Genomic DNA, 12,054 nt, shown 5'->3' with positions numbered 1-12,054 from the left:
TGTGTGAGGTCAGGGCCACCGGATGGTCGTCATTCAAGACTTTTGATTGGCCCTCCTTGGGTACTTGGACCACACATGATGTTTTCCACACAGTTGACCCTTTCCAGGCTGAGACTCAGATTGGAAATGAGCTGGAAAACTCCACACAGCTGCTCAGCACACTCCCTCAGGACCTTGGGGTTTCACACCGTCCCGTCCCAATGCTTTGCTGTGCCTAAGTTTCCCTGAGAACCCTTCTCACCTGCTCAGTTGTGAAGGTGAGTCCATAATGACTGGGGAGTTGGTGGAAGTGAAAATCGGGATGATAGCGGTTGGTATGTAAAGGTGTGGGTAGTAGGTGCAGGGCAAGGAAGGGATGTATTCAAGGGTAGCCTGTGTTGTTCATCCAGAGTTGAATTGGAGGAGGGAGGAGGGGAGGCTTTTGGTGCTGAGGGTGCAATAGGTGCCTCTGCGTCTGGGCTGGCGTGCTGAAGGTGCTGCACATAGATAGACTATTGGCAAACCTATTGAAGAATTGGTATAACTCCTTAGCCCATTCGTGGCTGCATTCCAAGTCTCTATAGCCAGGTTGATTGAAGTCAATGATATTCTTCACGCCTGTCCACACCTGTGTACTGCTCTGCTCAAGCGTGTTCTCCAGCTCTCTCCTGTATTCCTCTTTAGCCACCTTGATCTTCTCCTTTAGTTCCCTCTGCAAATGTTTCGATTCCTCCCTGTCTCCTGATCTAGAGGCTCTCTTTTTGTGGTTGAGAAAGGGGACTTGGGAGTCCTTGTGCAGAATTCCCTAAAAGTTAATTTGCAGGTTGTCTGTGGTGAGAAAGGCAAATCAAGAGGACTAGAATATAAAAGCAAGGATGCGATGTTGGGATTTTATAACACCGGTGGGGCTTCTCGGAGTTTTGTGGGCAGTTTTGCTAAAACTGAAGAGGGTTGAAAGGAGGTTCATGAAAATTATTCTAGAATTGAATGGCTTGTCATGTAAAGAGCTCTGGGCCTGTATTTACTAGAATTCAGAAGGATGAGGGGTAACCTCATTGAAACCTATCGGATGGTGAAAGGCCTTGATAGAGTGGATGTGGAGAGGATGTTTCCTATGGTGAGAGGGTCTAAGACCAGAGGACTCAGCCTCTGAATAGAGGGGCATCATTTTAGAAAATTGATGGGGATGGATTTCTTTAGTCAGATCTTGGTGAATCTGTGGAATTGGTTGCCACATGCAGCTGTGGAGGGCAAGTCTTTATGTACATTAAAGCTGACGTTGACAGATTCTTGATTGGTCAGGGCATGAAGGGATACAGGGTGGGGGCGAGGCAGGAGATTGGGGCTAAGAGGAAAATTAGATCAGCCATGATGAATTGGCAGTGTAGACTTGATGGGTCAAATGGCCTAATTCTGCTCCTATATCTTGAGGTCTTCTTATGAAATATGAATTCAATAGTGTGCCAGAGGTTGCTACTATTCTGCTGCCTTAATTGTTTGTATTGATGTCAATGACCAAATAAAGAATTGGAGAAGTTTTATTGATACATGTAACAATATGCAGTGAAATACTTTGCCAATAGAACAACTATTGGCTCAACGAATCCTCTACAACAGTTTCTATGGATATTGGTAAAACCCTTCCCATAACAAGCAAAAGCTGACTAACAGCCTACAAAATGTCTCCCACCCCACTGACTGACAGGTGGAGAGTGGATATGAGAACGACCTGATGAGGTTTTGCAGATCTTTTTTTAAAAATTGCAGGTGTACACACTAAAGCAGTTCCAAATGTTCCACCCACAGACTGAAGATCCAGCTGGAGTCAATAAACAATAGTGTGATGTGGATGCATTTACTGTTCATATGCTTCGAAGATGAGTGTAGGGCCTGGAAGGTGAATTTGGCCATAGACTTGTTTTGGTGGTAGGTGAATTGCAGTGTGTCACACATTCTTCAACACATAAATGTAATTGGGTTGTTGGTGAAGCAATACTAGTTATTGGAGAGTGAGAAATTATTTTTGAACTGAGGTCCTAGAAGTATCAGTATTAATTTCCTGGGTATTAATATATGATATCTGTCCACCCACTCCATTCAGGTTAAAGGGGAAGATTCATGAAACCAATCTGACATATGAAGATTTTCCAACCTCCAAGTACATGGGTCCCCTGCAGTACACCATCTGGAAATCCTTGCTTCAGGACATCCATCCAGGTGAGCACTGATGAATGAGGTGATCTAAATCTACGAGGGTGACTGTCAGCCATGGATGTGTGCTGCAGAACATTACACGAAACTCTAGTCAGTGCTCTTTCTGTTTGCCCTCTCAAAGATGTTGACCCAGTAGTAGGCTACAGTTCCACAGGTAAAGATGGCTCTCAAGTACTTCTCCAAGGTCTCAGCCTGAAATGTTGGCTGTGCATTTTCCCCCCATCTGGCCTGCCTGGCCAGCTGAGCTCCTCCAGCACATTGTGTTGCTCCAGATTCTGGCATCTGCAGCCTCTCAAGTCTCTATTAATCTTGTGCCTGATTATTATTGAGCGGCTTCTCAATCGTGGAGATTAAACTCACTGGCCTGTAGTTGCTCACATTGTCCTTATTTTAAAAAAAAAGAACTGAAAGAATACAAATACTTTTAATGCATCAAGCCAGTCTGGAGGAGCGGAAGATTTTTATTGGTAATTCCACAATTCTTACCCTTGTTTTAGCTGCCTTGGATGTATCCCATCTAAAGTTGGTAACCTATAAAGATTTCACAAAGCCTTGCTAATAGCTATATTTTATCTATTTCTAGCCTGCCCTAGTATATTGGCTATTTCTTCCTCTTTGTTACGGATTTTGTGAAGAAGATGCAAAGTGCTCATTTCATATTTCTGCCGTGCCCTTTGTATTTATGCATAGATTTTTCTTTGGTCTCTTTTCAGCACTATCTTTGTACTTCAATCACAGTCCACTATCAGCAGAAGAGATTTGATTCCCTTTTATGTTGTATTCCCTTTTACACCAGTTATTTTATATTCATTGCAATCTAATCCTTTTTGTATTTCATGGATTTCTTACTTATCTTAATAATCTAACTGCTTCATTTTTTGCTGTCTTCTACCAGGGAGCTCTGGTGATCGCTGCCCTTGCGTTCCCTCGAGTGGGAATGTACCTGGACTGTTCCCAAACCATATCCATTTAGACTGCCCTTTGTTCAATTATACTCCTGCTTGGCAAGCTTTGATTTGAGTTTAGTCCTGCCAGATCTATTTTAAACCAGTTGAAAATGGCACTCTTCCAGTTATGTATTTTTACTTGAGATTTTTTTTTCATCTTGAATCAAAACCATATGCTCCCAAGTTCACTGCTCCCTAATGTTTTCCTGCTGGTTCTTGTACCAGTTGATTCACTTTGTTCTCTGGGCTTGGAGTCACAACATATCTGTATTCCTTTAAAATTAACACTTCACCCAGCATCTATTGCCACTTGTGGAGTTCCAAGTTTCCATCACTTTCTGGATGAAGAGGTGACTTCTAACTCTAGTTGATAGGCTTGGCTCAGATTTGGATATGTGCTCTACACATCAGCAAACACTCAGGATGATCTGAAGAGTTTTAAATTAAATTGGAAGGTTTTATCCAAATAGATTGTTTCACAATCAACACTCATAGAGTGAAAGAGTTGTACAGCATAGAACCGAGACTTTGGGTCTACTTTGTCAATACTGGCCTTTTTGCTCATCCACACCTAATTGCCAGCACAGTCTCCATTATCTTAGTGTCTAAACTTCTATGCTAAATCACGTTATCCTTCCCTAACTATGATCATTTCTAACCAAGCAGTAATAGTCATCTGTACCATAGGTCTTTAAATAGTTTCAGTGGAGAATATGTTAAACTTGGCTCTTGCAGAATGCAGTCTGTGCTAATATTCACTGCTTGCTACCATCAGGGTGGAGGTACAGGAACATGAAAACCCACACTCATTGTTTTAGGAACAACTTTCCTCTCCTCTGCGATCAGATTTTGGAACATTTCATGAACACTGCCTCATTATTTTTCTTTTGTTAATTTTAGTATCAAATGATTTTTATGTCTCGCACTGTACTGCTGCCTCAAAACAACATTTCACGACATATTACTGATAAACCTGATTCTGATTTTTGGATTCTCCATTGCCATATGCAGTTAAAGAACCAATCGGTGTGCTGTGCACAGTGCCAAACCCTTTGCAAGGTTACTGTGACACATAGGCGGACCAGAATTTGAGCCCACCCAGCAATCTTTGCTAATTGCTAAACCATGCCTGAGGCGAGCCATCTGTCAAACTTCCTGGATGCATTGGACTGCTCCTGATGTTGGACCTGCGTGCTTTGGGAGAACCAATCTTCCAAAGAATTACAGTGGTAAAAGCTAGTTCTTGAATGTGGTGGCATAACCAGCTCTTGAGCAAAATTTGGATCCAATGGATATAATGAAAATTATGATGAAGTGCCATCTGGTGGTCACATTGTTGTTCTGACACAGCTTCCTGCCATTTCAATCTGGCATTAGGGTGGAGTAGGCTGTTTATGGCCGCATGATAAAGTTAAGGGGAATGCAATTATTAAAATGAGTCAGTTTTTGTTTGTTGTTAATGATTGGTGTGACCGTTTTGGTGGGGATGCAGGGGGGAGTACTTGATTGATAAAGGGGGAAAAATATCAATACTTTCTGAAGTGGGAAGTAACAAAAATGTCCAGGAATTTATAATCTAGTGTTAACTTAGTGGACTCCAGTTTTGTGATTCGAAATAATGCTTTGTCAAGAAAATCAAGAATAACATCTGGGGCACTGAGATTCAAAAGTCTGAGTCAGTCTTATCTTCTGAACCTTTTGCTCTTGTTGTGTCTTGTCAAAAGTCTCAACATTCATACTGTGGTAATCGGTGACGTTGCAGGACTTGAATCCACTATACATGCTAGAAATTGTTCGGACTCCCTATTCATTACAAGAGAACTTTTCATAACATTATGCTAAACTATCTCTGGCAATTCAAATGAAACCTGATTTTTTTTTTCTCTCTTGTTCAAATTTTGATTTAAAAGTCTGCAGTGATGTTTTTTCTCTTTCAACCCTCTGTTCTTCCTGAAATAAAATTCAGTTAAATATTTTAATAGATTCTTCTAGGATTTTATATATCTCATTAAGTATTTTTTAACTGGATTGGATGAGGTGATTTGCTGTTGCTTGCCTCAATGGCCCTGAATTACCCACAGAGTCTCTAACAGCTGTAGGCACGAGTGCAAAGACACAGAAGTATTTGGAGGGTGGGACAGCCAGGGGGTCTAAATATTCACCAAGTGCTCTTTGTTCACTGGCGACTGCTTAGTCTAGTTGCTGCCTGTTTCAATATATGAATTTACTAATTGTGATCTCATTGCAAAGCTCTTTAATGCCAAATTACGACTTTTGAGCTCAAACTTTGTCCCAGGTCAGGAACCAGCCAAACCGAGGGAGAGTCCCTACACTTGAGAACTACCAGTGTTGCCAATCCTTGGGAATGAATGAGGGCTTGTTGGTGGAGATCCACGCTGGGGGAAAAATGGGAGATGAGATAACTTTGCCAGACTTTAAAAACTGACTGTGGAATTTATAACAAAGCTTTTCATGGATTTGTATATGAATGATGGTCTTGCAGAAACTAGAATACTTCTCCAGTGAGATTTCTGGGATTCCATGTGTATCCTTGGTAGAGGGTGGATATACTTAATGGATTCCCCTAATCTAGATTAATCTTGAGGAGCACTGTTAATTCTGCAGAAGATAAATCTCCTATTCAGTATTGATTTAGCATATCACGGATGGGCAAATGGAGGAGGCAGGGTGAAGGAGAGGGGATCCCTCTGTTGACATAACAAAATTTATCTTCCCCCCGAGATTGCCAGGATGGTGGCAGGGAGGTATAATCATGATAGGATTAGGTACTCAGCGCCCTGGAAGAAAGTTTACTGCCTTAGCTGAAGTAGACTAATCATTCACCATTACCTGTGCTGGAAAGTGCTGTCCAATATGTCGATACCAAGCAAAGAGAGAACTAGATGAAGTGATCAAACCTGGGGAGGGGGCAAGAGAGTTTAGGAACGGTTTAAAAAATCACTGCAGTGAGTGGATAATGGAGTGGGGAAAATATTTCCAGAAATAAATCTCAACAAAAGAGTTACTTATTCAGTGACAGCCATTTTGTCTTTTGAACCAGAGGACTGTGGATCCAGGACTTGCCCTGGAAATGTGACCACATGACCCATGTGACACACATAGTGCAAATCTGAGCGCAGATATCAAAGATCTGGCCTGTTTCCTGGTGGATATCAGAGATCACACGGCATGACGTTGAAGCGGACCAAGGGACTTCCCTTTAACCTGGCTAATATTTATCCATTAATGAACATCATTCCAGAAACTAGATTTTCAGACCATTATCAATGCTTGTGGGAGTTAGATGTGCTGATATGGATTGCAGGGCTTTTAACGTTGCAACAGTGATTCAGCTGGATTGGCTGGGAAACCCTAGGGAGGTTTATAAAAGATGCTTTTACATTCAGGCTCTTTCTCTCCTTTTATAGTGAAAATGTTCTGATATGCAATTATTTTAAAATGGGGGGGTGGTGGAAAGAAAGGGATTATTGTAGAATTAGAGGAAAGATTTTCCATATGGTTCAGCGGTGATTAAAGGTCATTACCGGTAAGTCTGTATGTGCAAACTGATTTGAATGCTGAATCATGGCTCTGGTTCTCTTTGTCCACAGTACCGGCAGCATTGACATTGGATCCTATTACGGCACATCAGCGGCTGATCCTCTCTGATGACTGCACCATTGTGGCTTATGGTAACCTGCACCCTCAGCCCTTGCAGGATTCTCCAAAGCGCTTTGACGTGGAGGTCTCTGTCTTGGGGTCCGTTGGCTTTGACAGCGGCGTCCACTACTGGGAGGTGATGGTGTCAGAGAAAACGCAGTGGATGATTGGCGTGGCACTAGAATCTGTAAACCGGAAAGGAAGCATCCAGATTCAACCTTCTCGAGGCTTCCATTGCATCGTAATGCATGATGGCAACCAGTATAGCGCTTGCACTGAGCCCTGGACCCGGCTCAACGTCAAGTCCAAGCTGGAGAAGGTTGGAGTGTATTTTGACTACGAAAAAGGCCTCCTGATCTTCTACAATGCTGATGACATGTCCTGGCTGTATACCTTCCGTGAGAAGTTCAGCGGGAAATATTTCCCTTACTTTAGCCCGGGGCAGAGCCATGCCAATGGGAAAAATGTACAGCCCCTGAGGATCAACACTGTCCGTATCTAAAAATGTATACGATGGGATAGAACCAGAGTTCCCTTTTTAATTCCATTTCACTTCCCATCCACTTTTAACTTCAGGTGAAGGCCACTTTTGTTTTCTTGAATTTCCACACTGGCACAGGAGAGCCGGCAGCTGCTGCTGGTGGCATGTGTCATTCCAATCCAACCCTCTGGTAAGGGCAATTAAACTGTCTTATGACACCTCTTCCTCAACTTGGTTCTCTTTTTTCCCTCCAGCACCCCCTCCCCCGACCAACCTGCCTCAACGGCTCAGTCTTGCCTTTCCAAATTCCATATTGTGGGAAAGCATACAATCTCCCTCAAATGCAGTTTGCACCTCATTGGTTTTATGTCTGTGCTTTATGTAAGTTCTTGCATTCCATCCCCAGGTGGCCCCATTGCCTGAATCCTGATCACCTGAACCTAATGACCCAGGCCCCAGCGTCAGGTTAAATTCTGGGGCTGGTACAAGGTGCGCAGATCTCCCCCAGAGTCGTGCTTGCCTGCCTGTCTGTGCATCTTTCTGTGTTTTCTTTCAGTGTCGGTTGTCTATAATTTCCACCTATGCGGGTGGTTAAGTCAATCCTTCAAATGGATGATGCAAAAAGGACATCTAATTTGTTTGATAGATTGCAGCCAAACAGCAGATTATTTGGCAAACTGTGAAATCTTAAATAGCTTATCGTATTAACTTGCGTTCTTCATTATTGGGACTGTGTGCACGTCGGACAGTGGTTTGGGATCCTCCTGTCACTTAGGTTTGTTTTAGATCTTCTAATGTGGAATTTTGCTTGTATACAATCACGGATCCAAGGCATCAATGTACTTTTGCTTGGGTACACTGTGACTCACTCTTATCAGTATGTCTCTATGAAACTAATCATATTGTTTACCCCCCCCCCCCTCCCCCCAAGGATTGGGTGGTGAATGCAAAGCTGTCTTAATCTGCCAAGACCATTTATAGTACGGTTGGCTCTAACATCACTTTCTTTATTTCTGGAAGAGGAAGCCTTTGCTGACTTTGCTCTGGAGTCAGATTGGGCCCTGATTCTTCACTGCAGCCTGCGTGGTGGTGTGAAGCTTCTGCTGCCTATCAATGTTAAAGTCAAAGCACACGTGCAATTGGATTCTGGTTTGAATTTAACATAGACTTTGATGGACTTAATTTATTTTCCCTATTCTAGCCACTTTGGATGATCAAAACCTACTTTGAAATGGTGTGGTTGGAAGCGAAGTGCTCTGTGTGTAAGATGGCCTGCTGTGGATAGCGCTAACCGGGCTGGCTCGTTGAAGGACCTATGAATGGAATAAGGCTGCCCCACTGAAGCTGAGGTTATTCCCAATCTCTGACATGTACCATCTTGATCTGGAAGTCCTTGGTGCATTGGTAGAGCAAGTGTTTCTTTTCCTAGTGCTGAGATCTCTTGTCCTCAGCATTAAAAATGTTTGGATGTTGTCCCTATTGGTTTATGAAATTGTGTACATTTTGTTAAAGATAGAACTAGACTTATTTTCTAACTCCCAGCAGATCATTTCTGCCATCAAACTGGTTCCTATTAGCCCTCCCTAATGTTTTTTTTACCCAAGGTCAGCCTTCTAAAGGGTCAGATGTGGACAATTTCTGTAGCATGAGTAGCCCATTTCCTTAATTCTTCTGATCAGCTGGATTTATCAAGGAGCACAGCTCCACAGGCCGTAGATGTTCTTCAATCGTTGCTGTAATATGCTTGAAGCTTGGCTGCAGAACCCTTTACAAACAATCCCAGTCCTATCCTTGACAAACATTGCCATGTTTAACATGTGCAGCAGTGGCATTTAGGTGTGGCAAGAGGCAAGTATCTAATAAAGACTTTTTAAGGTTTTTGCCTCAAACCCAGGGACATTGAAGCTTGTTATGGTTAATTTCTCACTCAACAAATTGAGTGAATAGATCCAAGACCTCTCGATCCCTTTAGCCACTTATTGAACAACTCAATAGACGAGATGAGGAATTTATAGTCGAGGTTCACTGCTTAGTATTTTGATGAAACTTGGTAGCCTGGGGCTACTGAGAATTATTAAACCCCTTATTCACCTTTTAGTTTTTGTTTACTTGAGTATATTTATTTTATAAGTTCTAATTATTCATTTTTTTCTTTGATGTATATGTGTTGGCTCAAAATATGCGAACATTTGCTGCTATTTTATGTTGAGGTGACTTTTCAGGAGTTAAGGTGAAACGCTACAGGTACTTGTGATAATTACTCCTTTCTTACCCGTCTATCTCCCTCATAATCAATACCACACTGAGAGGGAAGAGCTAAAAATAACGATTTAGACATGCGGCAGTGGTGGTGTGATGCAGAACCCTGTTTGGCAGTGTAGTATCTTCTATCTGTCATAAAGCTGGCCTTCAATCATGTGTGGCGCACAAGGACAGCAGGACCAAGTTCAGTGGAAGAAGAACAGCTGGTAATATGTCAGCTCCCTTGCATCATTGTGCCTGAGGTCAGTTTGACAAAGTACCTTTCTTGTTCCCTGCAAAGCTATATGACTGACTCAGCATGTAGTTCTCTGCCTTTGAAGTTTTGTTAATTTTAAGCACGACTTCCTGCTGGTGTTTACCTTGGCTCCTTTGTTTCAACTGCCACTCAGGGCAAAAAACACCCTGGAATGGTAAAACCTTTGAATCTGATCCCTGGATTAGCTCCTTTACATCTACTTGATTTATTAGTTGATCTGGCAAAGTTGGTGATGTACCTCTTCATTTTACACAGTATTGTCACCTTTGGCAATCTGTTGTAATCTGGTATTTCATCCAATTATTCTTTCATTATGTGAACCAAATTGAAGTTCTTGAAGATCATTTGACTGTAGAGGGCATCACACTTGATGTCTTGGTCCTGTTCTCACTGAAAATCAATTTACACGCTTTCCAGAAAGCTGCACCGTTTGTTAGTCAAGGTCATCGAGGAAGGATTTCTTTCCTCTCTTTTATTGACTTTATGGTACATTGGATGGTGCCATTTCCCGCAGGTTATGGGCAAGCAGTTCCTGCTCGGGTCCATCATGTGAGCAGAGTAACTCGATTTAATTAAAGAAGCAATCAATATGCAGCAAGTATGATTTTTTAAAAAAAGCTGCTATTCAGTTAAAAGCTGAGTACACAACTGCATAATAAATAAATTTAAATATAAGCCATATTAAATAATCTATCATTGAGCTCAGCAGTTGCTTAAACAAAATGATATTTAATAAGTGTCACCTTTTTAAAATTAGGATGCAATATTTTCTCAAATATTTATCTGCAGTCTGGCCTGACTGGATTGTGAAAGTTGTATTTGAATTAATGGTCTTGTTGTGCTGTATTTATTGGTCTCAGCAGATTATTTACAATTGTAACATGGCCGTACAATCAGCGTGACATTGCTAGCTTTTATGTTACCTCCAGGGATAAGATTGAGTCTGCACAGAGCTGCAAGTCCTTCCAAAACCAATACCCTGATGGGAGTACACCCCTCCAGTGCCATTAACCCAAACTGATCATCTCTGAAACCATCAGAATGGCCAAGGGTGCAGTTTTGCACTTGGGTATAGCCCGAGTGAGGGTGCACAGTGCAGGTATATGCAATTTACATTGATGTAAGCTGAGACCAATCTGTCAGTATAACCTATAGAATCAGCTGTTCCAAGGGAGTGACTTTAAGGGTCTATGTTTGTCACACACCAGGTTAGAATTCATCACATGGAATAGGGAATGTTAACAGACCAATCCTGCTTTTGGTGGAATTATTGGTGTTGGGATATGCATGATGGTATTCTTACCATGTTGGTTTTAGACCTCCAGAATTGTACACTCAAGTTTTTTTTTTCTTCTCCCCTTGAATGTGCCCCTCAATAAAATTATGGGATGCTGCTTACACGTTTGGCATACTGTTGTATTTTCATTTTGATTCTTTGAAGGTTGGGCAGGTATCAGCGGTGTAGTAGCACCTCGTGGGGGGGGGGGGAACTGCCCTTCGCGAACAAATACAAGCTGGCAAAGTCGCCTATTGCTGAATCAGTAGCTTCAGGGGTATGTGCAAGGGCATCCCTGCCCCTCCCACCCTAGCAAACATTAAGCATGTTAAAGACTTGCATCATTTTATGTGTTAATATTTTTGGATGTGAGGTGCTCCATCAGCAGTCTGAAATGGTTATTTAAATTACCGCAAGCGTATCTGGCTGGGTGACAGGCAGTCGCAGAAAGAGATAAACACAGGTAGTCGTGGTGATGGAGATGTTATGGATCACGAAATGGACTCATGGTCAAATAGCAAACTAAACTTTAGACAGTGACTAGGGAGGGAATATGAGACCATGGTCAGTGAAATGAGCCTGCAGCAAAGTCTTAAACATCAATTTGGCCCATCCAGCAATTCCCTTCCCCCATTACCTACTTTCATCCCTCTGCTGGTTCTATCCACCTGTTACCCATACTACACATTAGATTTCAGTAATGTTAGCATTTTGTTTTCACATTTATTACCAACCCAGCTGTTTCTGCCTTGAACTCCCCTCCCACCACCTGGCTTCATGTGGCTGTTTATTTTCCTTTGTGTTTCTATCTACCTCTGACTCTCAATTCCTCTTCCCACTGGTGACCTCTCCTTGATTCACCTATTACCTTCTGTCCCATTTCAACCTTCCTTTATTCTGGCTATCTTCCCTCCTAGTCATGACACAGGGTCCCCACTGGAGCTGTTGACAATTCCTCTCCCCTACTCAATTGACTGAG

General features: G+C 42.3%; 1 protein-coding gene across 2 annotated transcripts in view; it reads left to right on the top strand.

Moving 5' to 3' along the window:
* LOC132382017 (E3 ubiquitin-protein ligase TRIM62-like) overlaps positions 1–11,199 on the top strand; it is a 108,635-nt gene extending 97,436 nt beyond the window's left edge. For both annotated transcript variants that reach the window (XM_059951812.1, XM_059951813.1), the window contains exons 4-5: positions 2,081–2,196; positions 6,752–11,199. In XM_059951812.1, coding sequence (XP_059807795.1) covers positions 2,081–2,196; positions 6,752–7,302 — 667 coding nt within the window. In that variant the 3' untranslated portion in view covers positions 7,303–11,199. The remainder of the gene's footprint in view (positions 1–2,080; positions 2,197–6,751) is intronic.
* Positions 11,200–12,054: the final 855 nt, after the last annotated feature.

This window comes from Hypanus sabinus, chromosome 27, assembly GCF_030144855.1.
Source record: "Hypanus sabinus isolate sHypSab1 chromosome 27, sHypSab1.hap1, whole genome shotgun sequence".
NCBI classification, from domain to species: Eukaryota; Metazoa; Chordata; class Chondrichthyes; order Myliobatiformes; family Dasyatidae; genus Hypanus; species Hypanus sabinus.
This window is presented reverse-complemented; position numbering and strand designations above follow the sequence as displayed.